At 39.7% G+C, this 27484-nt stretch overlaps 1 protein-coding gene across 3 annotated transcripts in view; it reads right to left on the bottom strand.

Annotated features, from left to right (window-relative positions):
- Positions 1-1647: 1647 nt before the first annotated feature.
- Positions 1648-27484, bottom strand: part of CARS1 (cysteinyl-tRNA synthetase 1) — a 52068-nt gene continuing 26231 nt past the window's right edge. For 2 of the 3 annotated variants that reach the window (XM_030560550.1, XM_030560551.1), the window contains 12 exons: positions 26724-26852; positions 25949-26078; positions 25106-25209; positions 23558-23655; positions 21053-21242; positions 20509-20577; positions 17384-17465; positions 8937-9017; positions 8500-8567; positions 6935-6994; positions 5452-5535; positions 1648-4423 (listed from right to left, as the gene is read on the bottom strand). In XM_030560550.1, coding sequence (XP_030416410.1) covers positions 4289-4423; positions 5452-5535; positions 6935-6994; positions 8500-8567; positions 8937-9017; positions 17384-17465; positions 20509-20577; positions 21053-21242; positions 23558-23655; positions 25106-25209; positions 25949-26078; positions 26724-26852 — 1230 coding nt within the window. In that variant the 3' untranslated portion in view covers positions 1648-4288. Of the gene's footprint in view, positions 4424-4913; positions 4992-5451; positions 5536-6934; positions 6995-8499; positions 8568-8936; positions 9018-17383; positions 17466-20508; positions 20578-21052; positions 21243-23557; positions 23656-25105; positions 25210-25948; positions 26079-26723; positions 26853-27484 lie in introns of all 3 variants that reach the window. The other variant, XR_004000106.1, reaches the window with a different exon arrangement.

The following is a 27484-nucleotide window of genomic DNA, read 5'->3' as shown; positions in this document are numbered from 1 at the left end:
ACGGAGTTCTGTTAGCACAGAATCCTCTCCCCATATAGCGATCAGAACCAATACCTCCCGTGCGGTCCATGCTGGAGCTCTTTTTCGATTCTCAGGAGACTGCACTGTTACCTGTGCTGATGAGCTCTGAGTGGTCACCTGTGCTGGTGAGCTCTCCACGCTGGCCAAACAGGAAATGAAATTCAAACGTTCACCGGGCTTTTCCTGTCTACCTGGCCAGTGCATCAGAGTTCAGATTGCTGTCCAGAGCGGTCACAGTGGTGCACTGTGGGATACCACCCGGAGGCCAATATCGTTGATTTGCGGCCACACTAACCCTAATCCGACATGGCAATACCGATTTCAGTGCTACTCCTCTCGTTGGGGAGGACTACAGAAACCGGTTTTAAGAGCCCTTTATAATTGATATAAAGGGCCTCGTTGTGTGCACGGGTGCAGGGTTAAATCGGTTTAACGCTACTAAAATCTGTTTAAATGCGTAGTTTAGACCAGGCCTCAGTTCTCACTGGCATAAGTAAAAACAGAATGAGGCCACATGTTTCTCTGACTTCCTGCAAATCTCTAATGATACAGTACTGTACAGAAAAGAGGATATGGAGAGATCTCAGGTTTTCAGGCATTCACATTTAAAATTTCAGTTGTTTTATGACTCAGGGCTGTTTAGGATTCTTCTAGATTTTTATGGCTGTTATTCATAAAAGCCCTGGAGAAGTATCCCCAATACTCTGCTAAAAGCATTTTTCAAATACATTATTTTATGCCAGAGCTTGTTCCCACTGAAGTCAATAGGAGTCTTTCCATGTAGGCTTTAGTGAGTGCAGAATCAGGCTGTTTATTTCTATTTCAATAACATGTCTACGGCTGTTATTCAGATTTTGTTCTACTACTACCTTCCTTGTGGAAAGAATGAATTTGATGGATGTACAAGGGTGTATTTAACAATAAAGCAATTACTCTTGTAAATGCTACTACCCCTCCTTTAAATTCCATTTTAGATAGGCTGTGGACAGACTGTCTAACAACCAAAGTATTGAGGAGGACAGAATCTTGTAATACTTGTACTCCTACAAATGTTAAGCAAACTAGTACATTTCAAGTACTTTTTCTCCTTGGGTGTTTTTTTAGTCCTCTCCCTCAAGCTGAGACCCCATTATATATGAATTATTGTACTGACAGCTGCCTAACCTTTTGTAACATGCTGGCACATTCTAGGACTCTGCACGGGGAAGCAAGGTCCTTCCTTCAAGTGATCCTGCATAAACATGTGGAGATACTTTGCAGAGTCACCTTGGGGCTGGAACAGATGTGTCCTGTTTAGATATAGATATATATATGAGGGCTAGGAGCATTTCTTTGATACAGAAGGTACAGTGGTCTTGCAGGGAAACACTAGCAACAGCCAAGCTGAGAGGGAAAGCGCAGGCTGTGTCTTGTTTTACTTCAGTTATCAATAAAGCCAAACTCTAGGAAACCATTATGTTTGGATTTTCTATATAGCGTATACTCTGGAGAAATATGAAAGCAACTAGTGTTACTGCCAATCAACTATACTAGTATAGCCCCAGATATCTGGAACTCCTTTTTTTTTGATAATAATATTGTTCAGGATCTAGCAATAAACAAATCATAAAATTTTACTTGTATTCATGTGTGTGCTTTGATCATCAGTAAGTCAATGGATTTAGTATGTATGTGATGTGACATTAGCCTAAGTGGCAGCGATGAACCTGAAGCACTGTCACCTTAATGAGCATTAAGGCCTTCCTTACTGCCATTTGGTGGGCAGCTAGAAACAGAAACATAAAATGCTTTCATAAATAATTTTAAAGGGGTAATGTTAGAGTACAGATGTTTCTAACAGTGTACACTGTTATAAGGACATTAGGTTCCTTAGCAAGATTTATTTAACAATGCATGACAAGGTGTTTCTCATCATTATTATCTATATATGACAGTATAAATTTAAGGTAACCCAATACTCTTGTTGACATTTGTTTGCTGTGCATAAACTAGGCAACACCTGTCTAGATTCACCTTTCTTTACTGGGCTTCTGCCATTGCTGCTGGAAACCTGTAAAACCCAGCACCCTTCACAAGCGATGACCCCATGATGATGGCGTAGGACCATTGCCTTGTATGGGAGAGATTAATTTTGTGGCAGCATGAATGATATGCTGGTTGTAAATAGCAGCCAGTCACAGAGCTTCTCAGCAAAATTTGACACAATGGACCATGCCTAAGATATTGTAGTAGTAACTAAGCGACCTTGCTGAAATGTCTGGCACTGCCTTTCAATAGTAGAAGGCATTCCTAGAAGATGGAATCAAATCAGTAATAATGGACATGTGCCTCAAAATACTGAAAAATTCAGCACCCCTTGAGCTATCCTGTAATCCATGTAACAACATAGGAGGTTTACCAAGATAATGTCTAAATATGGACTAAAATAGCATCAACCCAATTGTCTCTCTCTTACTCTGCATTGTTCAAGTTCAGCTTCAGGTATGGAGAAATGCTCAGATGCTGCTGCATGCTGGGTATGTCAGAGTTTCTTCATCTACAGCCCTGGGAAGACAGAAGCCTTTCTACTGGGTAGAAGTTGCTGGATGAGGAGGCACACCTTATAAAGCTTACTCCCTATGGAGGGGACTTGTTTATAGATAGTGAGTAAAGTTAATACATTGCGGGTATTATTTTGTGGAAAGCTGAGAGCCAGACATGGTAGCAGTGTGTTTCACTTGAGCAATCCCCTGTTGACCTCCAAACCGCAACATATATCATTGCAACAGTGAGGACGAGTATTGTAATTTCCTCTCTACACGTCACAGCAGGGTATTTCCATCACTTGCAGCTTGTTCAAAATGCAACAGTAAATTGGCTTGCACGGTGTGCAGCCATGGTCATATTACTCGAAACTTGCTTTCTTTAGAAAGACCTTAAGTTGAGCAAACTGGGCCCTACTTACATTCAAGACCACCTCCTTGAGCCTTGTTCTGTTGGATATTTATACTGAACTCTTAGGGCTCCCCAAGCTGCATCCCAAATCAGCAGACAACTGTACCTTTGTCAAAGTGCTCCCCACTCAACCTCTCCCACCAAATGGCAGTAAGGAAGGCCTTAATGCTCATTGAGGTGACAGTGCGTACACAACTTGAAATTTGCACTCTCAGAATGCTAAATTCTCCATCTCTAAAAATCAGAACCCCTTTAAGATGTCTCAGGTTGACCACCCAAAAATTGAGGCACCTAATCACTAGTCACTTTTGAACATCTTGTTTGAGCTACAGAATTCACTGAAAGTAAAGAATATAGGGTGTGTCTTTAAAGACTCAGTCATCTGTTCAGAATTTGCAGTGTTTAACAGTGTTAGATGTCTTTAGTTCAGTAGAATGCATAACTGCACTGTCCCAGGAGCAAACCAGACAGTGAACTGTAACATTCACAATTTTCCCCTTGCTTCCATGTCGCTCAGAGGAGGTTGAGAGTTATTTCACCCTGTTATGTGGAGCACCTTTGTTCCTCTGGCCAGTGAGGGGTGCTGGAAAAAGAGAGCAGGCCTCTTCCCACTCTCTGGCCCTGTCCATTCTCTCCCCATCCACTCATCTACATGACTGAAGTCACAAGCTGAGCTGGGCCAAGCAGGGAGGGACATTCTTGCCCTGTTTGGCCAAGTGAGGGCTGTGACAGTCCAACTTATGGAAATGACAGTTAGCTTATACCACAGATTTGTCTATAATTGGGGTTTTGAAAAACACCAACAGAAGCATCATACCTGAACTATTTATAGTACTTCTTGCCTATGTAATGTCATTGAAATCATTTGAGAAATATTTATGGTTCTTGCTGTGGGACAAATTCATCAGCTTTGCTGTAGGTCTCAGTAAGTTCTACTTGTTATGACATTAACTATTCCAAAGCACAAGCTACATTGGATATTAGTTAGCTAAAGAGCGACATGCATGAGAAATTACCCAGGGGCCTGAAGAGGTTATAACAAGCAAGAAACCTATGTGGATTTGCTGACTGAACAGTGTCTTCCCCAAGAGAATTGTTCAATCTAGAATGATTGTGACACAAACATCCTATAGGGTCTTTTCATTTTTAATAATAAAATTTTATTGACACTCTAAACTAGATGATATATTAATCCACGTAAACAAGTAGTTTTAGCTTGTCCACAGTAGAACATGTAAACACAATACGAGCATCAATATATGCTCTTTACTGTTCCTATAATAACCCAGCTCTCGCCTTTATTTTAAAAAAGAAGAATGTCCTGGTTTTGTTCTCAAATTGCAGTTCCATTCTGAACCATTTGTAGATACTCCTTGTGAAGTTTTTCCTGTGCTTCATAAAGTTTCTTCAGTTTCTTCATTTGTCCTCTGCTGAGTTCTTTACCTTCTGTATCATGGGTAGGAAATCCCTGGAATATTAAGAACACTAATATCTTAGAAATTTTCATCCAGATACTTTGTTTGCCTTTGGTCCATCTTTTTCCACCAGAATCATGCATTATTAATAGAAGGGAGTAACAGCATAATTAATATATAACATTCTAAATGAATGAACATAGCACCATAGTAGAGGGCTTGTGTAAATCAGGAGTTTTAGGCCACTATTCAAGACATATCAGCTTATTATTAAACCCCAGATTTTAAAGCAAATGCAATAAAATATTCCACATCATACTGAGACTGCTGTTAAGTTTCAGCCCAGATCTTATCTCCCCATGATTTGCCAACAGAGAGTCATTCCTGTGCTCGTTACACTTTTGCATGGCAGGGGCTCAGCTACCTATATAGCACCACTCCTGCTTGCCCGTAGAGGGCACTCAAGGGTTCACATTGGGGGGCAATGTATGTTGTCTTAGTGCTGATCCAGCAGCTGCTACTCAGAAAAAGTAATACAGTTACCTTTCCCAGAGAGAACTGGCCTTCACCCTCCAGGGAATGGGCAGATAGAACCTGTTAGCATGGTCCAATGGAGCTGTGCTGTCAGAGAGAGGGAAAGGGGGCACAGTGGACAGAGGCCCACAGTCTCCATGCAAAGGGTCTGGGTCTCCAACAGACCTCCTGAATCTGCCAGGTTTTGGAGTGGGAGGAGGGGAGAGACAGGGTGTGTGCATAATCTTTGCCTCCCACCCGAAAGTTTCTGCAATTTAATCCTTAAGATATCTATCCCAAAAGTCATAGAAGTCTTCCCCAGTAGCAGGATGGCTAGGAAGACAAAGACATGTTATGTAACCCCCCTAAGTTATGGCTCTTACATACACCCTTACACAGGACATCAATGTTATACAATTCAGTGAACACGTAAGAGCATGAACCTGCTCCCATGAAATTAACTGATAACGCTCTATTGACTTCAGTGTGGAAATGATCAGGCACTTTAATCAGTTAATAAGTTCTTACTTTTCAATTAGCATAAAGAAAATTTCCCCACTTTTCTTACATTTTCATCAAACTTGGAGTATTTGTCAAGCTCTGATTTAAACATTGCATGTGGTGGAATCTTCATCTTTGCCAGTTTTGCTGCCTGCAATATAAAATATGCATTACAACTTTACATTAATTAGCATCCTAATGAATTACACTGTCACTTGGCCTTTTTTGAAAAGCTGTCTGAGTGTACATGTATTGATGCACAGATGATCTAAATTGCAAATCAAGGAGATCCACATCACACTTGTCCATTATGTGGAGAGAAAGGAATTATCAGTGAGGGATAGCTCTATATAAATCTTCAACATATCTGTCTGGGGGAATAAGTAATTAACTTAGTACTTTGTTGCAACAATTACTCAGTTACGAACCAATTAAGACAAAAAACAAAAACAAAACAAAAGTGCTGTTTCCCCCTACAACAGCTCAGAATAGCCAGCTTATGTGGTGCAGAAGCCACATGGACTTTTTGTTTAATTTGAGCTCTTGTTGTATTTTAGGTACAAACATAAAAAGTAAGCTATTTGGCAATGAGCTCATTGCAGATGTTTCCCTATGCCCAAGCAGAAATCTCATTGATTTGAACAGGGGTCCATGCAGGTCATAGCAGGATCAGGGCCTAAAATAACTAAACCATATTAAAGGAAAACTAAACTTTGGTTTTAATGAAAATGGTGGCCTCTCAAGATCATTAAAAGCAATGAAGTCATGAACAATTTTAAAAAGAATGGATAAATATGCTTGGAGATTCATGAAAAGAAAACATTCTATTTACAATTTTCCCTGCAGATCATACTTTGAAGGTTTACTTTACTGTGTTGCATTATTAGTGTGGTTTGCATTGAAATAGGAGCTTTGCTCTACAAGAGAGCATCTGGCTCCTGGTGCTTATTTTTCACCTGAAGTCTTAAGAATTTGTGCTAATCACAATTAGATGCTGTGGAGATGAATGTGTCTTCAGAGAGAGTTAGACTTCAGGTGAAGCATAAGCAGCAGGAACAGATGGACTTTTAAGGAAAAAGATACATATCTATACAATAATAAGGAGAGGGAAGAAAATATAAACGACACAGGCAGAAGCCTCTCTAAGTGAAATGTTCCTTAACTGCCAGAGCTCTAAAACGGTTGTGCATGCTGTATCCTACTCACAGCTATGCACTAAAAAAATGTGCTACAAAATATTTTAAGAAGCACCTACCACCTCTGTTCAGATTGTGTGGTAAGTTTTTTTACGGTGCCATCAGAGATGTGAACATCTAAGTGACCTAATTTGTAGGCACAAATAACTGTGGGCAAAAAACTACCCACCTCATTAATTTTCACTCAAAAAAAAATTAAATTAAATTAAAAAAAAATTGAGGGCCAGCTAAGGCTGGGCTGAAAATTTGGCCCACAGTGTACTGTTGCCTGCATAAGAATATAGCCATTAACACACATCTTCAAAAACATAATGCCCATTTTAATGTAAATTAAAAAGATATTTGAATATTTACCTCCTGTTCTTGTTTTTTCCTAGATGCTTCTTCCTTCTTTCTTTTTTTCTCCTCTTCAATCTATAAAAAGTCAAATTGAAAAACAGCACTACTTAATCAAAATTAAACCATTGCTTTAGGTTATTTCTTACTAATGTCAGCTAAGTAGCTCTAAGTTTTAGATATTTGATTATAGGCAAAGCTGGTAATGACACCTATAATTATGGTTGCTCAATGCATCTATTATAAGACCCTGTTTTCAGTTGCTTATATCTTTGTCAAATCAACTCTTCACACTGAAATTTTCCCTGCCTGGTTTCTGCCTCAGCCAGAATATTTTTGGGAAGTTTCAACAGAAGGGTTTCAGCGATTACTCAGAAAGAGATTAGGGATCAATATATTATTAAGCCCATATTAAATAATCCTTACAATTGTAATTGAGAAGCTCTAGTGCACCATGCTCTGGCGTGCTTTGAAAAAAGGCTTTGAAATTTGGGAGGAGGGTCATCTTTGTATCAGAGAGATGAGCCTTTTGCTATTTCCATGGGAAAAAATGTCCAAATTTGGCCAAGTTATGAATCTCTGAAAAGTCTCAGTTTACCCAAGCTCAGACTTGTTAGAGTCTGACAGCTAAATTCTCCAAAGATTCTTTCAGTACTGAGCATACTTCAGCAGGGGAGATGTATAGTCTAGCCAGGGAGCCCAGCCCACACAAAAGAATTAGGGCACAAGGACCTGAACTGCAACTCCCATGTGGCACTATATTTCCTAATCAATATATTCAAATTTTTGGCTGAAAAAAAAAACTTTCCATTTCTGATTTTTTTGCCAAAGAGTCAAAAAATTTTCCATGGAAAAAACACACCAAAATTTTCCAAACCAGATTTAGTCAGTATGAACTCCAAATGATGGAAATTGCCTTTCCCCCCACCACTTTATTTTAAAATATAGAAGTTATACACAAAAAATTACATCAAAAGACTATTACGGTTGCAAGTCAAACACTCCAAAGTTAGGGAATACTAGAATTAAGGTTCCTATGCAGCATTAATTCAGTCACCTTGTGGGTGTGCATTACAATTCAGTCTTACGATCACATGCTTTTTTCCCACAGGAATCCTGCCTCATTCAGTGCTACGTTAATGAAGACTTAGCAATTTTATTCTGTTTTTATCAGCAGATGTCAAATCAGTACTGCTAACTATATGAAAATATTTACCTTTGCTTTGTATTGACAAATATGGCAGAATAATTTACTCAAAGGAATTATTCTACCAGGGAGAAAAAAGCATAAATAGGTCATATTCAGCACATCATAATTGTATAAAGGTTTTTGAAACTTGAAAAGGTATTTCAATTCCCCATAGCATACTTTCAAGCAATTATCTCAAATTCCTTTTCTCAAGTGCCACTTGAGTTTTGCTATCAGTTCGGGTGTGTTATTTTCCATTTTGTTTGTATTAAAAAATTGTCATTTCTCACAAATCAGCAAGGGAATATGTAATGTCAGTAAGTACATGCGTTTTACTTTACATGTGCAAAATAATATAATACATAAACTAGCTTAACATGAAAGAATTTAAAACCTTTTTCTTTTCTTCTCTTTCTTTTAGTAAGGTCTCCCTGTCTACCAATTTGACCACAGTTGGGAGTCCTGGAGAAACAAAGAAAAATAAACACATAGCAGTTCCAACACATACATGTCTGGTATCAAATGATTCTTGAAACACATCCTGCAGTAGTCTTTTCAAACTGTATTACTAAGTTAAATGCAAATGCCACCAAATGACCATTTAGAAATGACTGAGGAACTAAGCACCATACAAGGAGATGCAAACAAACATTTTATCTGAATGCTTTTAAAAGTTTAAAAACTAAATCTGTTAAAGCTCTGTGCATTCAGTAAGTTTGACAAGGATTTCTGATTATTCTTGATCATACTGACATTTTTCAATATCTTAAGAAAAGAATTCACCAAATTTTAGCAACAGCTACAGTTTACAATACAGAGACCATCTGTTACCTTCATGATCTTCAAATCGAACTCCAAGCTCAGGAAGAATGTCATCTCGAAGAGCATCACTCAACTGCAGTACTTCAGTTACTACAATGCACAGAAAAATTAAAAGTTCTGACAAATTTAAAATGAAAATTTACTTCTCCTCCACACTGCTATGTAGTTATATAATGCAAATAAAAAATTACTACAGTTAGACCAGTTTCTTTTTTTCCTTTTCTTTCTTTCTTTTTTTTAAGTGATAGATGTAAGTAAGGTTATACTGAGCCAGAGGAAGAAACAACATGTAATCTCTTGACCCTGTGTGACAGAGAAGCATGTTTCTTCTAGATAGACCTGGAATTTGTCATCCCCTCCCAAGATGCTGCTAGTACGCCAAAAAAACAAGATATCTCAAGCTCTGTGATGTAACTGCTTAGAGGCCCAGGAGTCTCACAGTTGCTGTTAAACAGACCTCTGATCACGCGGCATTACAATGTATTATTTCTAGCCCTGAATATAATTCCTCATCTCAGTGTTTTAAGGAAAAAAGATACAGTATTTTGTGAATTTAGCCTCTTGTACCTTGTGAACTTGTCTCTTAAAATTACTTTAGCATGCTACTAATGACTTCAACATTCCATACAAGGATGAAATATAGCAACTTTTGGTGTCTGACCAGTTCCTGTAAACAGGAGCGGCGCCAGGGTTTTTGAACTACTTCTCCCAAGCTCAGAGAAAGCAGGCAGACAGCAAACAAAGACTTCAGACACAAACTTCCCTCCACCCAAAGTTGAAAAAATCCGGTTTTCTGATTGGTCCTCTGGTCAGGTGCTTCAGGTGAAAGAGACATTAACCCTTAGCTATCTGTTTATGACAGCGCCCTACGTGGGGGTCCTTCCGCGCTCCTGGTCGTTGGCGGCAATTCTGTGGCAGGGGTGGGGGTCCTTCCGTGGCTCCCGGTCTTCAGGGCACTTTGGTGGCAGATCCCGGAGCAAGTGAAGGACCCGCTGCAGAATTGCCACCGAAGACCTGGAGCGTGGAAGTATCCCCCGCCGCCGCATTGCCGCCAAGGGTGGCAAAATGCTGCCCCCCCAAATCCTAGTGCCCTAGGCGACCACCTAGGTCACCTAAATGGAAGCGCCAGCCCTGCGTGTAAAAAGGAACATAGGAATTGCTATAGTACAGATTTGAGGTCCATCTAGTCCAGTATACTGTATCAGACAGTGGCCAAAACCAGTCGTTTCAGAGAAATGTGCACGAACCTCACAGGAGGCAGTTGTGGGAAAATCTGCCCCCTTACATTAGGTCTCATCCAGGTCTCTAACAGTTAGACTGACTTGAGCTCTGAAGCATGAAGTTTAATATCCTTTCCAAAATGTTGTTGACATAATGACTTTAGATCTTCTTGATATCCATATAAATTGCCCAGTCTCTTTTTAAATCTTGCTAAACTGTTGGCCTCAATGACTTCTTGTGGCAGTGAGTTCTACAGTCAATTTATTCATTGTGTAAAAAATATAATCCTTTTATTAGTTTTGAATTTGCCACCCTATAATTGCATTGAGTGTCTCCTTACTCTTGAGTTTAGAAATCAAGAGACTTCCTGTGTACCTTTCTGTACAGCATATAGTTTGATCATGTCCCCTCATTTCCTCTCTCATCAAAATTATCAAAACCATTTCTTCCTTCACTTGATTAACCATTTAAACAGTTTCGTGAAAGTGGTGCTATAATTTGAATATTTTATACACAAAAAGTTATAGTCACTATTTTTTTTTGTCAGCTACATCTAATTATCTTCCAGAATGTCAATAAGTATAATTTTAAAAAATCACTTCAAGTTATGTAAAACAACTGGATGTCATGACTGTAAGTCTCTTTCACAGAGGGCTAAGTCAACTACACAGGGGTGAAACTGAGGCTATATTTTGCCTAAATGTCTGATACCATTATTATTTGTAGTGCCGCAAAGCCCCAGTCAAGGATCGGGACCCTGTTTTACTAGGCGCAGCTTACATGCAATGCAACGACAGCCCCAACGCCAATGAGTTTACATTATACCCTAATGACATGACATCAGCTGGATGAAACAAATATAACAGGTGGGGGGGGGGGAGGAAGGATGGGTTAACAGTACAGACGCTCCCCAGGTTATGCAAACCTGACTTATGAAAACCTGCACTTATGGAAAAAGTTCTGTAAGTGGGGTTTGGGTTTTTTTTTTTTTGGGTGCATAATTGTCAGGTATAAGTCCCTGACTTAACACAAAATTTGACTTACACAAGGCGTTTCGGAACAAAACACTTGCGTAAGTTGGAGAGTGTCTGTAATATACGTTGTAAAGACTTGAAGCATATCGCCTATGTAGCCATTACCAGTTGATCATGTCAGTCAAGGGAAATAATTTAACATGCTTTTGTTTGAATTTTAAAAGATTTTTAATAAAGAAATCTTAATTGCTGGAGCTTGAAATAACATTTTTGTTCAAATATATTTTGAATCTCCAGCCCCACCTAATCAAACATATATGAAGGCTCCCCTAACATCTACTTCTAAGTGCTTAGTCAAATCCTCTAAAGAAACCCTGCTGAAGAATCTAGCAATGGAGGGGGAAAGAGAAATTTCAAAGACAGGCAGCTTAATGTTTAATATTGATTCACTAATTCAGATAAGTATTTAGCAAATCTTTATAGATATTTAGTTTCTAAACACAACATTTTGGAGGTTAGATTAAAAGCATTTTTTTTTCTGGCAGCATTGCCTGAGTTTTAATTTTGGCTCACAAAACAGGAAAGTGCAATCGCTACTGAAAAAAACCAGAGCTGACTAGAACAAATGCAACTACACAGAACTTTCTTTTAGCTTTTTATATATTAAAAATCTCTAGCTATTAAGTGCCTTTTGTCATTATCACTGCTTCCTGTCTACTCTCTCTTTCAGGCTGGTTGCTAAATGAATGAAAACATGGCCTTATTTCACGGTAGCATTTCTTGGTAGCTCTATTTCCTATACTGAATTGCAGTTTCAGAATTTCTCACAGCAACGTTCCCTAAAGCAGCATTTCCTAACCTGGATGGCATTTCTTAACCTAGTCTATGATGGTGTGGGGCAGAATGGAGTGGACAAGAAAGGGTTCAAGGCAGCTGGAAAAGCTGCACCCTGCCTGGAGCCACTTGACTGCTCTTTGTGAGTTTACTGCTGTGATTAATACTCTAGGATAATACTTGAAACCTCCCTACTCTTGTGATATGTGGTCCCCTAATAAAAATAGCCACAGGAGTAGGTTGTGTACAGTAGTATAGATATAGGAAGTGGTCTGTCACACTAAGCGTTGTGTTTGTCTCTGCTCTCATAACATACCTCTGCTGCAAAAGCAGGTGTCCAGAAACACAAAGCAATCAAAAGATGTGTCCTGCCCCAGTTAGTTTGTAGCCTGCTGGTGAGTGGCAGAATGAGTTGGCAGGGAAAAAAATACACTAAAAGCTTCCCCAAGGAAAAAAGTAAAAGTGAATAAAATTGTAAGTAGTAAAGAAAAGGACATCACAAGAAAGGAGGGGATGAGTGGAACAGAGAGAGATGATGAAAAGAGAAAGTAGACAGAAATTAGAAAGGATACAGCAAGGAAGCTGAAGCTAGACAAATTCAGAGAAGAAATAGGGTGCACGTTTTTTAACAGTGAGGGTAATTAACCATTAGAACAATGTATCTAGATATTTGACAGATTCTCCATCATTTGAAGTCTTTAAATCAAGACTGGCTATCTTTTTAAAGGATAAACAATGGTATGGGCTTGATGCAGAAACTACTTGGTGGAATCCTATCCTGTGTTATGCAGAAGGTTGGACTAAATGATCAGAATGGTCCTTTCTGGCCTTAAATCCTGTGAACTCTGCCAAGGCATGGCATGAGGGTATGTAGGGAAGTGCCAGTCCATCTACCTGTTGCCTGAGGATTTCTAATAGGCGAAAATCAGGAACCGCTGCCCTACTGAATCACATCTATCCCACCTACACACAACAGGACAGTGGAGAAGCTATTTTCCTGTATCCTTCCAATATCACACATTTTCAAAGCTGTGATAAATAAAGGCATTGGCCATTTCTATGGAAAATCTTTCCCAAAGTGCTTTTCTGTTTATTATCCACTTCACTCTAGCCTTCTCCAAGTCAGCCACTTGCAAAAGCACTGATTGATTTTAGGAGAATGTGATTTAGCTGAATTGGAAATTGACTAGGACAGCATGGCTAACAACTGTTTTCTTGCAGAAGTGCCATTGCATGTTAATGGCCACAAGCGATCAGGGTCTCAGATTTATCACTCATACAAAAATAGGTACCGATCAAAGACATAAGTAGAGAGAGGAAAAAACCTACATGTATTTACTCAGAGATAAAAGAAAGCGCTGAAAAGAGGAAATACATTGGTTACTTGAGAAGCAACAGAAGTGGTTCACACAACACCAAGAGCAAGTACAGAAATTAAGAGCTTCTGGATGTATTTATGTTGCTGGCAATCCAAATTTAGTATCCTTGTTTGATTCATAGTAAGCATTTTTTCCTAGAGGAGGCTGATGGTGACAAGATTACTTGAGTCAACTTACATCTTGAGTTTTTAATAAGTAGGTTCTTCTCCCCCCTGCCCAGTAAATTGTTCTTGCACCCATGTTTCAGTGGGTTCAATATACTGAACAACACTTCCAAGTAGTTCTTAGTGGATGTATTGTATAAGAAACACTAACATTTGATGATAAATTCTCAATACCTTGCACATACACCTCTACCTCAATAGAACATGACCTGATATAACACAAATTTGGATATAATGTGGTAAAGTAGTGCTCCGGGGGGGGGGGGGGGGGGGGAAGAAGGGGGCAGGGCTGCGCACTCCGGTGGATCAAAGCAAGTTTGATATAATGCGGTTTCATCTATAATGTGGTAAGATTTTTTAGCTCCCGAGGACAGCGTTGTATCGAGGTAGAGGTGTACCAGGGAAAAAGTCTTCAGCATCCATTATGAGGCTTAGATAATGGAATCAAAGTATCTAATTGTAAGCTATTATTTTAGAGGGTCTATTTTCTTCAGTTATTCACTGACACATATAGGTGCAGATGCACACCTCCTCACTGTCTAAACTACTAAAATCAGAGTCTTTGCCTTTGCTTGGTGTTCCTGTGACTCATCTGTTCTTTGCTTGAGGAGCTGGAATCAACCCTGGCCTTTGTATGCATATGAAAATGTTCCATTTTAAAAAGAACTGTTTGCTTTAGTCTGCAGTGAATTGTTTGTTTTTCTTTATCCTGGGTAGGTGGGCACAGCTGACCAAATTCATCTTTGGTGTAAGTCTAACAAAGTCAATGAGTGAGACCAGAGGTGAGTTTAGCCATTATCTGTTATACTGAAAGGTGATGATGATATCTCATGCACGGAATTAATATGATAGATCTACTGACTGTATAATAAAAGCAATGTCTGCTTGAGTTATAAATATTTACCAGCCTGAACCTATGAATTATTAAATATAAGCAGCAGAAGAAATCCTTCAAGGTAGAAGAGAATGAGGAGTTTATACATGAGAAATTCATAATTTATAAAAGGAGGTTATCAACTGGTGCCTGTAGAAATGTCAGCACAGCGGCTCCATGCACTATCTTATGGCTGAACTGTGCCAATTCTCTATTTTAGCACCACCCCAGCAAGAGGCTTTAACTGACAGTGGGGAACTTGTTTATGGATCTCAGTTGCACCAACTGTAAATTGTCACTGTCATCAAAGATTGATGATGTCCACAGAAGTTACCCAAGTACTGAAACGAAACCTAAAAGGCACATGATGTGAAGTTACTTTACACAATGGTATGAGTTAAAAACCCACCACGTTTCCTGGAAATTATGAAAAGCATTTTATTTAGAGTCATTTCTGCCCACTGTACACTAGCAAACAACACCATCAGTATTTTTCTTTCCCCATTTATCATCATCAATAGAAACATTCAGAGGTTAATCAAGATTTCACTAAGAATGAATAATGCAGGTTTCAGATTCAGATGTCTGCCAGTCTTGTGAAATGGATAAAGACTTCTTTTCACATGATGTTTGAATGTCCTACAATTAGGCTATTCTGGTTGAAGACAGAGTTTATTCAATAATGTTTGAATACACACTTTGTTACAGCTCCCTCTGGTCCTCTGACAAGATTCCCAGATTACAGGTGCTTGGGTTGTGGAATGCTTTGTGGCTTGCCTTACTGGCAAAAAAGTTATTTATTTTTATAGTTAGTTTTATAAAAGACTCATACCTATTAACGTAAGCCTCTGGGTGCATTTACAAAATTAGAACACAATTATTCATATTAATGTTATCCTGCCAGCAACTGGCTATAAAAAAAGAAGACATTCCCTTAATTTACAACCTCAATTAAAAAAAAAAAAAAAAGAAGTATAAACTCAGAGGCAACACTTCCAACCACTAATTGAAACCATTTTAAAAGACTTATTTCAGGCAGAAGGCCTGTAAGATTAATAAATCTGAGTTCTGTTGGATCAACAAGGTAAATGAGTTCCAGAACTGTCCTGCCTGGCCCTTGAGCTCCTGGCCAGGGAGGCTAGTCCCCAGCCCCTCCCCCACTGTTCTCCCTCCCCTGCAGCTTCAGTTCGCCCCGCCGCCGGCGCAATGTTTTGGGCGGTGGGGCTGCTAGCTCTTGCCAGGCAGTGCAGCTGCAGAGCTGGCCTGACCTGGTGCTCTGTGCTGCGTGGTGGCATGGCTGGCTCCAGCCAGGCAGCGCAGCTACCTGTCCTGGTGCTCTGGGAGGCGTGGCTGTAGTGCTGCCAGCTGCCGGTGCTCCAGGCAGCGCGGTAAGGGGGTAGGGAGCAGGGGGGGTTGGATAGAGGGCAGGGGAGTTCAGAGTGGTGGTCAGGGAGTGGGGTTGTGGATGAGGTCGAGGCAGTCAGAGGGTGGGGAACGGGGGGTGGGGGGGAATAGATGGGGTGGCAGGGGGCAGCCAGAGGCAGGTGTTCCAGGGGTGGTTGGATGGGGCGCCCCATCCAACCACCCCTTCTCCCTGTGCCCTGACCACCTCTGGAACACGGGGGGGGTGGTCAGGGAGCAAGAAGTGTATGTGGGGTCAGTTAGGGGGCAAGGGCAGGACCACGCCTGGCTGTTTGGGGAGCCACAGACTCCCCTAACTGGCCCTCCATACAATTTCGGAAACCTGATGTGGCCCCCAGGCCAAAAAAATTTGCCCACCCCTGCCCTAGACATTCAAACCTCACAACTATTAGTGTGAATCAGTTGACCTCAACTCGTGAGGTTTTTTTGCATAAAGAAAAAATAAATTTTATGTATGTTTTAAAGCACTCAAACTCATCTCGTGAACTGAAGAACTGAAACTTCAAAAAAAATAAATCAAAATTAAAGTAAATGTAAAAAACTTGAAACCAGTAAGACTATTTTTAAGATCAACTAGGCCAACATAAGTTTGTTGATTATATCTGAATGATCACATCAATGGAAGCATTTTTGTGTTTGTAAGATATTTATTCTGTTTTTTCTGGCTAATACGTTTCAGAATGGGAACAGAATTAGAATTCCTTGCTAATTATTATCAACCTACTGAATCCAAGCCATTTTATTAAAAAAACATAATCAATAGTTCCTATTTTGCCTTTAAGACTCTCTCTCAGTCATGAAATTAGTTTCAAGAAAATCAGTATCAAATATATGTTGAAGATGTATAAAAACCCCTGGGGAATAGTAAGCAGAACAACAAGAAATCCATTAGGAGCTCATCAACAAGCGAAAGCATAGAGAGATTAATAGAACAGCATTTGTAACACAATACAGCTCTGCTGCCAATACGCAAAGCAGCATCAGATCTTCCAGGGAGAAGAAAAAGGTCCACAGCAACCTTCAGCAAACTCCCTACGAATACTCCAGAGAGATCACAAAATGCTATCTGGGGACTTGTGACTAGACTATGCTATCAAACCACAAAGAAACTCCTCAGCCTGTTTGTACTCAAACTGGTTGAGGGTTCCAATAAAAAGAATAATTACAATTTACACTTTTCAGAGCATGTAAGCCCTTCAGGACAGGGACTATATCTTCTTTTATGTTCGCAATCAACTAGCACACTGTGGGCACTACAGGAAACAGAACATTCACACTCCTTATGTTCCCTCTCCCAATGATATGAAATTCTGAATACTTTAACAATAGGTTAACATGAACATATAGAAAAGCATCAGAAAAAGATAATCATAAATTAAAAGGACACCTGGCAAAGATTTAAAGATTCAAACTAACTCTGGCTTACTTTTGTATACAGATAAGTGTGTATATGTATAGATAAATAAGCCATTTTTATTCTCAAAGCAGAGACGCTATTTATGTAAATCAGATAATCAAAAAATGACATTTAATTTTTTCTCCTCCCCCCGATATCAGTTACAATAATGTTAGAAAAGTTAACCCTTACCTCTCTTTTCTCTGGCAATTTGTCGCACTCCTTCTCTGAAATCAGACAACACTTGTAGGTATGGCATCACTGTAGACTCAAGCTGTAGACCAAATATTTCTATAATTAGTTAATAATTTAAATTCAAGCCATTTTCTTTAACTGTTTCATATGTATGCACTTTTGGGGTCAAACTCTGCCCTGTTCTTCTCTGGAGCTAAAAGGGATACAATATAAAGTAGAAGCTAACTCTTCAGGGAAGATTCTCAACTGGTGAAAACTGACAGCTACCACCATTGACTTCAACAGAGCTATGACTATTTAAAATTAGCTGAGGAACTGCACTTCATGTTTAACATTCTGTATAATTCTTGTAAGAGACACACACAATGTTTATTATGCACTTGGGCTGAAGTTTTTCTCAGACCTTAGATTACACATATAATATTTATTTCCTCTCAGTGTCTCCAAGAAAGAGAGATCACTTGCATCATTAGGCTTTTCTATGGCAAGTAATATTAAATAAACTCAGATAATACCACTTACAAAACAAAAACCAAACAAAAAACAAACAGACAAACAAAAAAAAAACCACAGGAAGACTCCTGCTTGCAAAGCTAGTGAAAACCAGTGCTCTGTCTGGGGAACAAGAGCTGTTGCTGTTCACAGAACAGCACTACACCTGAGCAGTTCTCTAGAAATCCCAAGTGCAGAATCCAAAAGTTTAAGAGAATTATCCTGAATGTTTCATTTCTTAAAGCGTAGGAAAAACAGAGACAAAAATGTGAGCACATTTATTTTCCACATGTCTTCCATTCAAATGTTTCTTCCATCTGTTAAACCTTTTGTAGTCCTGTATATAAAGAGGTTTGCTGTTTAACTTTGGATGTTTGGTGCACCCTACATTCAGCCCCTACGCTTAAGTCTGATCAACTCAGTGTTGCTTTGCTGTATGCCAAATAAATGAACCTAACTGATGTGACTGGAAGTGAAGGGAGTTCTTCGAAATGAGTGGAAAACGTCTTGAGGGAGTCCCAACATCTTTGTGTTAGGGCTCCTACCCAGTTAAAAGGTGGAAACGACTACATGAAATGAGTTGATGGGCTCAGTCCAGATCCTCATGAACAAGGAATCCACACTACAAAAACCACAATCACAATTGCTGGCAGTCTCAGCAGAAAGACCATGAATGGTGCAAGCCATGGAGAATGAACAACACTCCTGTTCCCACTATCTTTTCCTCACTGAAGCTAGCTTAAGGCACATGAGCAGGGTGGTATGGAGAACCATGCACTGCCACTACTTTTGTGCTATTCTCTTCTGTGGACACTGATGGAGGAGTTTGGTTTTCAGAGTAGTGAACCTGTCAAAATCACTAAATTCACTTGAAAACCTAAGTCTTCTAGAATCTGGGTTTTTCAGATTGCAAAGTGGCAAGGATGGATTTTGAATGAATTACTGAACTGGGTTAGCACTGGATAAATACTAGTCATAAATCTTTAAAGTTTTCAAACAAAGATTACAACTTTGTTGAGAGAGAGTGCCTGTTTCAGTTTTTACTCATCCCCTCATGTTCAGTCATGGAGAAGAAGAACGTGGGCCTGAACAAATGCCCACTGAAATCAATGGAAAGACTCTCGGTGACTTCAACAGGCTATGGATCAGGTCCCAAATGAAGTAATTGGACATTCAGCTGGATAACTTTACTAAGAAGAACAAAAAACACCCTTGAAGGAAAGCTGCCAAAAGATTCAAGGAAAGTAGCAAATTTAAGGTGGACACTGTCAAAATCAAATCATTAGTAATATAATGGATGCTGGAAATGAAAGTCTATTTCATTAAAAAACAGACTGTAGACTTGTTCATGTGTGCTTGGCTGATGACATTCATTTTTCATATTTAAAATTGACAGAGTGTTTGATTTACAAAAGAAGAGATATAAAGAATTACATGGATTTTACAAACAGATGTTGAAACCCCTTCCAAGATCAACCTATTTCGATGCCTACTAACCTTGGCAGTATTTAACAGTGAAAGGCTTTCTTTGTTGTTCTGCACTAATGCCAGTCCTTCTACAAGGCACATTTGCTTTTAGCACTGTGAGGACTGTTTAAAAAATAAGTTTTTTAATCTCACTTATGAAAGATTACGAACAAGGTCCTGGCTTTTCTGCTGGAATTTGAGATAATAGTGTTTGCTAATTCTGAACTAAATTAGAAATCCAATATTCATGATTTCTAATATGGAACAGTACCATTTTCTTCACACAGCCCTCTCTCCCATACAGTCTTGGACAAGAGGAAAAAGGTACAGAACTCCTAGTAAATATTTATTTAGACCACTGCTATAGCACTCAGTACTACAGCAATGAGGATCATATAAATACCTAGGTAGACAGAGAGACAGTCTGGGTATTCATCATTCATCTGCCTCAACTCCAACAAAGGAAGTTTTTTTTCTTGCTGAGCTATAATGGCGGCGTAGTTTTGTTTTGTTATTTTATACAAAGCTAGAATATTCTGTGAATGTTTTCATTGCTATTCTTTGGGGGAAACAGAAAATATCTTTCTAAATGTATTTCCCTTAAATCTGAATGGTCTCACGTAACCATGTTTCGAAATACTGGCATCAGATGTCAAGCTAAAGGAAAAACACTTGAAAGATCTCTCTATAAGATGCCATTTTTCAGGTTAGAGTTCAGTGCGAAGACCACAATCACTGGCCTCCCCTCACTCTGGAGCGTTACTTCCCTATTGCCTCCCAAAGATTGCTCCTACATGACAGAACTTCATCAGCATCCCCTAGAAGGTATGTCCTAATTGCTCTCGGCAGAAATACCTCACTGCAGTAGTACTGCTAGATGAACAGAACAAGGCTGCCTATAGAAGCCAGATAAATGTTGCTCCTTTGACTATCCATTAACTAACCATTATGCGTTACAAAAGGATAAGAAACTGAGACTGAAATCAAAATCCAACTGCCTCCCTCCTAGTTTCTGGTGCACTTCAGTGAGCCCTAATCAGTGTAATTTTGTGTTTTTATTTATAAAAATATTTATATATGTAGTATTTGTAATGAGACGTACTTTAGCAAGTACTATATGTAGTCAGAATAAGTTAGTAGAATGTACTCTGTTCTCCACTTACATTTATGTTTTGGCCATTTCCTCCAACAGGGAATCCAAGAGCTTCATCATTTTCTATGGCACCAAAGATCTAGTGAGGGAAAAGGAAATTAAAGACACATTCATTCAATAGAAGTAGGCTAACTGAAATCAGACATACTGATGTTTGAAGAGGCCACAAGGCTCATCTAGTCCATATTCCGGCATCCTACTAGGGGACTGCTCTTTATTCTTAAAGCATCTTAAACAGTTGACAGTCAAATGCTACCTTAGTGATGTTGACTGCACAACTTCACTGTCAACTATCCAATTTTCCATGTACTAGTTTTTTTGCCATTCACCAAATGCAAATGAATGTAAACAAAATGATAAATAACTGTAGTTCCCCCCACAACACATCAAATGTTATGATTTTGTTTTTAAGCAACTGGCTCTTTAGAATCCTGCAAGATCTCCAGAATGACTGTACTGATCCATACATGTTTGGAAAATATTGCTGTAGCAGCTGAAAAGTGTGATGGCAACTATTCTTTTTTAATTTAATGTAAAATCTCACTATCACTTACCTTTAACATCTGAGTGAGATAAGAACTAATACTTTCTAGCAGCAGTCTGTTTGGCATTTGCCTGGCAGTTTTCTTAGCAGCAATATAGGAATTGCTCTGGCTGACTAAAGATCGCATTTCTTCCAAAACAGTGCGAGTGTCAATGTTGTCACACAGTGCTTCATGAATGGCTGTCTTCTTGTCGTAAAAACTAAATCAGAGAAGAGCAGACAAGTTTACAATTTATTCTGTCATTATAACATTTATGTCAAAATTCCTGTGCTCCCATAAGAGGGGCAAAGGGGGGCGGGGAGAAGGATTTCCCTTTCTTTGGTCAGAGTTTATATCTGAAGAAGGAAAAAGGGATGATTAAGAGACAGGTGTTGGTGTCCACTATATAGGTGATTTTGTTAAAATATTTTACCTGCCTAATAAAATATTGCTTGTATACTGCGGCCAAAGTCTCAGAGAGGCTCAGAGTTATCTGACAAGTAATAGCTGACAGGACAAATCAGACCTAGCATAAACTTCAGAGCTCACTTTTCCTATATGTTTTGCAGAAGCAGTACAATTCACTTGTTCAGCCTCTTCCCTTTTTCACTGCTTCATTATAGTGCTGCTTACTCTCATTACGTGCCAGCTGAGCGATCTGTTAAATAAATTCCTATGCAATGAAACTAATTTGGGGAAACTTGTTCTGAAGCCATTCCAAGCAGGTATCATGAATAAGGCTATGATTTAGTTATGGGTATTTTTAGTAAAAGTCATTGACAGGTCATGGGCAATAAACAAAAATCCACAGCCTGTGACCTCTCTATGATCTTTACTATAAATACCCTTGACTAAACCTTAGCTGGGGGCCCCTGGGGTGCTGCTGCTCTGGGGTGCTGCTGCTCTGGTGGGGTCCCCGGGGCCAGCCCCTCTGGCTGCTGCTCAGGCAGTCCACACAGCCAGCGGCACTAGCCCCTGGCTCGGGTGGTTCCTGGGCCAACAATCAGAGCCGCTGAACAGCAGCTGGTGCAGCAGCCCCTGGGCCCAGCTGCACCAGCCACTGCTCGGCTAGCCCCTGGGTCTAGGAGCCGCTGAGCAGCAGCTGCTCTGGCCGCCCCCAGGGCTGCTGCTCCAGCTGCCTCCAGGGTCAGCTCCCGAAGCAGCAACTGGTGTGGCTGATCCTGGGGCCGCTCCAACAGCAGCTGAAACGGCTGGCTGTGGGGCTGCTCCAGCAGGAGCTGGTGTTGCTGCCCTTGGGGCCTCCTGAACAGCTGACCACAGGGCCTGCTGCTTGGGTGGCCCTGAGGTCAGCCACACTGGCTGCTGCAGAAGTCACGGAGGTCGTGGTATGTCACGGAATCCGTGACGTCCGCGACCTCCGTGACAGACATGCAGCCTTAATCATGAATTTTTCCATGGAAACACTGTTTAAACTGTTCATGAATTGATTTGTAATATATATGGTATGTGTCCCCCATTTCGTCATCAGGCAAAAGAGAGATTTAAGGAAGTAGGTTTTTTTTTAACATAAGATCCAAAAGGCATTATCTACTCGAAAGAGAAGGGAAAGGAGAAAGAAAAGGAGGAAGGAAATGCTCTCTTCCCCCACTACTTCTCTTTTTCCTGTTCCTATCCTCTTTCTCCCTTCTGTGTCTAGTTCTCTCCTTTCTCATTCTCCATTACTCCACATTTTCTCTGTTTTGATTTTCCTCCCTTTAATAATCAATTTGCCCCAGCTGCCTGCTGTACAAAGTTGAAAATTCAGAAGCAGCATTATCTGCTACTGAGAAACAGGTACCCATCTTTCCAGCACTGGGGACACAATGACTCTGGTAAATTCCCAAGGACACGCTTAACTATATGTTGCTTTGACTTTAAAAAGAAACATGCACAAAGATGTTTAAATACAGTCACAAAGGAGGATTATCTAAATGGAAAGAGACCATGATGTCAATATCACAATTTTGTTTTACTGGATTGAGGGGAAGGTCAAAAGTCAAAAGCTTCTGAGTCCTTTTCTTTGCTCTCTGATTTTGGGCAAGTCACTTAACTTCCATTTGTCTCAGTTTCTCCACAGCACTCGCATTTTCAAAGTGTTATAAGTGCCAAGTATTTTATTACTGCAGTTGAAACACATTACATCAGCGTGATCTGCCCCTTCTCAGATATGTGTATACTTAAGAAACTGATAGCCATATATCCTAGATGAGATTCAAAACAGAAAAAAGTTCCTTTTCAGCACACACATACAAAGTGGCATTCAAAAATTAGGCACCCAAGTCGCATTAATGTCAATAGAAGTGATGTGATTAATTCCATGTATTATATGCTGAAAAATACCTCATAAAACTGTTACAAGGTTAAATTCATCAGCTTGTAAAGTACTTTGAGATTCTCAGTTGAAGGTGCAGTAAGAGCGTGAAGTATTATTATTAGATCCGTTTTCAAGAAAAGAAAATGCCAGTTAGAAAAATGGAAACCTTAAGTATGCATATAAATGGCTATTCCCATAGAAATTAAATGTAGCTCACTCACCTTTTACTCAGCTCTGTTTCTCGAAATTCCCATTTTTGAAACTGGTCTATCAAATCAACAGGAGCCCGAAGGATATCCTTTACATTTAAAAAGAACTCCTAAAAAATAAGGATGCAGTTGAAATCTGCATAAGTCAGACGCAACCTATGCTTACTATACCAAAGTAAATTTTCAGTTAGCCATTTTAATACTTGTGCCCAGATACAATTTCAGCAAGGATCTGCTGCTACATACCTCCCAAAATAAGAAAAATACACTTATTTTGCACTATCTATTGTATCAAATTATGAGTATTAAGCTGCTCTTTGTCAAGGTTGTGACTTAACACAACATATTAGACATTATCAACAAACCACTGCAATTTAATGTCTTTAAACTATGATCTTTTTAGTTTGGAGTCCCTGTAACAATCTTGTCAAAATGAGGTAATGATAACAAAATGAGGTAATGATAACTTACATTTGCTTTGAATCTCTCCTTTGCTTACTATATTTCAGGTTGTGGAAATATGAATTGTGTTTTCTGGAAGAAAAGTCTTTTTGCTGTGTTTCTGATTCTAGTACATGACGAATTTCCTTCTTTAGATTTGTATATTTCCCTAAAGCAACAATTCTTTCGTGTGTTGATGCAGTAAGTAATGTGTATTGCTTAATGCTTTTACTATCACCACAATAAACCAACTGTCATCAGCAGTAATTGATAGCCCAAAACTAATTGCACACCACACTTTAAAAAACAAAACAGGGTGTCAAGTTACCAGTCTTGAAAAGGCCAGGCTTAACAGGAGTGATCTGAGTTGCTCACAGCGTGCAGGTGCCATGCAAGTTTTTCCAGACAGCTCTGCAAATGCACCTCAGCCCTAACATGCAGCAGTCTTTTTGTCAGTAACTGGCCTGACTCACGAAGACACTTCCATTGTGCAGAACCATGGGGAGGTTCTGAGATGTGTGTAAGTAGCGACAAGGAGCAGATACTGGCAGTGGTACTATTGTTTTTTTTTAAATGAAAGACACCAGATATATTCAGCACGACATGTATGATTCTTGTGCCACCTGGATAGCTAATTATCTCTTCACATTTTTCTCACCACTTTAGGTATTATTGGCATAAAATGAAATATGTTAAATGTATGTACAAAGAGGCAATAGCTAATGTATTTCACTAAAACAGCATTTCTGGAAGCTGTTTGGTTGGTTTTGTTTTCCAGCCCACACAATTATGAGGGGTCTCAGATTGCTGTATGAAGAACTACAGATAGAGAGTAGCAGCCGTAACTCAAACAAATGTAAATAAATTTATAACTTTAATGTGCTACTACCCTTAAAATCAATTTTTATTTGATTTTCCATAACACACAAAAAATGTCATCGCATTCACTACAGTAATATAAAAATGGGCCCGTCCTGAGAAGTGTTCTGAGCTCTGAGTTTCCACTGAGTTCAGTGGAGTTGAGAGCACTTAGCTCCTTTTGGGACTGGTTTACATTATTGGGGTATAGAATAGCACAAACTTTAAAGAATAAGGAAGAAGAGAGGAAAGCTTGCTTACATTCAGGAATTTCTCATACTGAATAGCTGATTCCATGGTGTTGTTTGAATAATCCAGTGTATCCTTCCAAGAGTGCATCAGGAAAGCCAGCCGTAACTGTCGTGCTATTAGGAATTATAAGATGCAGATTGAAAATCATCGTTATCTAATATACTTATTGGCCCCAAAATGATAGTATCTGAGCAAGCACCATCTTTAATGTACTTATCCTCACAATGTTGCTGTGAAGTATGGAAATACTGTTGCCTCCACTTTACACATCTAGAACCAAGGTACAGAGAAGCTCAGGGCCAGATTTGTAAAGGTATTTAGCTGCTGAAAGAAGCAGATAGAGTGCCTAGTGGGATTTTCAAAGGCACTTTTTAAAATTCACTGGGTGTCTATCTCCATTAAGAGGTTAAATGCCTTTGAAAAATCTGGACCTAAGAGACTTGCCAAAGATGACATGGGAAATATGTGGTGGAGTAGGGACTTGAACCCAGGTCTGCTAAGCCCTAGGCTAGTGCCTTAACCATCCTCTCTTACCCACAAAATTGATTTTGCTTGAAATTGATTCCAACACTCAGTATTCCTAAACAACTGTAGTATGAACTAAAAAGAATTGTTAAGCACAAATTCAATTACAAAAAAAAACAAAAAAACAAAAAAAGCCCCCCCCAAATACTAAACAACCCAAACTTGCCAATTCCCATTTTAATCAGAAAATGTATACAGTACAAGAAATAATGTTCAATTTATGGCTTTTTTCTTTTTTAAATTGCTACTTTTCTTGGCTTAATTTTCTTTAAAAATACATTTTACAAGCTGCATAAAAAAGTGTTTCTTCCTCAAATAAGATTTTACCTGTATGTTTCTTCAGCGCATCTTTGATAGTAATGAAGTTTTTTAAAGATTTAGACATTTTACAGCCAGCAATTGTTAAATGACCAGTGTGCAAAAAATATCGAACCCAGTGATCATTTTCAAAGTATGCCTGAAGCAAAACCACAAACAGAAAGGATAAGTTTGTTTAAAAAAATAAAACAAAACAAAAAACCACAACATACGTCCACACGCATAAGGTTTCTGAACAGGAAAAAATGTAACAAAACAAAAGCACCATGATGATACAAAAAGGATTTCCTGAAGGTACATTTCCTAAACATGATCAGGAATCATAAAATATTACTCTTTTAAAGCGAAAATACTGTTCAGATTATGCCCCCAATTCTACAATTGGATCTACATGGGCACATGCATCTGCCCGGAGCTCGACTGACTCCAGTGGACTCCAAACAGATGCAGACTCCCACTTGTGCAGATCCAGTTTAAGCATCAGATTCCGTGCATGTACCACATGAATTGCTGCACCCAATCCGAGAGCAAGAACTCTGTTTTCTCCGACAATTTGTACTACTGTAGTTATAAATACCCAAGATTACAGTAACCAAAGGAGGAAAAATAAAAAAACTCTGTTTTTCCGTTTTTCTCCTTTGTGCATTTATCACCACATTTCACTATTTTGTTGATAGTCACCAGATAAGGGAAACTGTACTTTAAGAGTTTGGGGTTTCTGGGCTGATCTGGTATAATTTTTGTATAATAGAAACTAAAGACAGATGGTGAACATGTCACCTACCTCAGACTGTGCCAATTCATTGTCATGGTGGGGGAATCGAAGATCAAATCCCCCTCCATGAATGTCCATCGACTCTCCCAGAATAGTTCCAGCCATAGCAGAGCATTCAATGTGCCAACCTGGACGGCCCTGTTTAGAGATACACAAGTGACTTGAGTACAGATTAAATATTCTTTGTTATTGTTTTTTTTAAATAAACCCTTCTTAGGAGAAACTACTTTCTACCCACTCTTTGTCGGTTTCATTCCCTCATTGGTGTGTCCACTAATAAATACAAATAAATTAAAATGACACAGAAGTACACCTCTACCCCGCTATAACGTGACCCGATATAACATGGGTTCGCACATAGCGCGGTAGCAGCGGGGCTCCAGCGGCGCTTTAAAGGGTCCAGGGCTCCAACTGCTGCGGAGAGCCCCGGGCCCTTTAAATCACCGCCGGGGGTGCGGCAGTGGGGCTCGGCCAGCCCTTTAAAGGGCCTAGCCTCTCCAGAGTGCCCAGAGCCTGGATCTCTTAAATCACCGCTGCTGCTACCGGGGCTGCGACAGCGGGGCCCACTGGTGATTTAGAGGGCCATGGACTGCTGCGGGGAGCCCTGGGCCCTCTAAATCACCGCTGGAGCCCTGCTGCTGCTACCCCAGGGCTGCGGCAGTGGGTCTTGCCGGCGATTTAAAGGGCCCGGGGCTCCCCGCGGCCAGAGCTCCAGGCTCTTTAAATCACTGTTGCAGCCCTGCCACCGCTACCCCGATATAACGGCGTTT

The sequence above is a fragment of the Gopherus evgoodei genome, chromosome 4, assembly GCF_007399415.2.
Source record: "Gopherus evgoodei ecotype Sinaloan lineage chromosome 4, rGopEvg1_v1.p, whole genome shotgun sequence".
NCBI classification, from domain to species: domain Eukaryota; kingdom Metazoa; phylum Chordata; order Testudines; family Testudinidae; genus Gopherus; species Gopherus evgoodei.
This window is presented reverse-complemented; position numbering and strand designations above follow the sequence as displayed.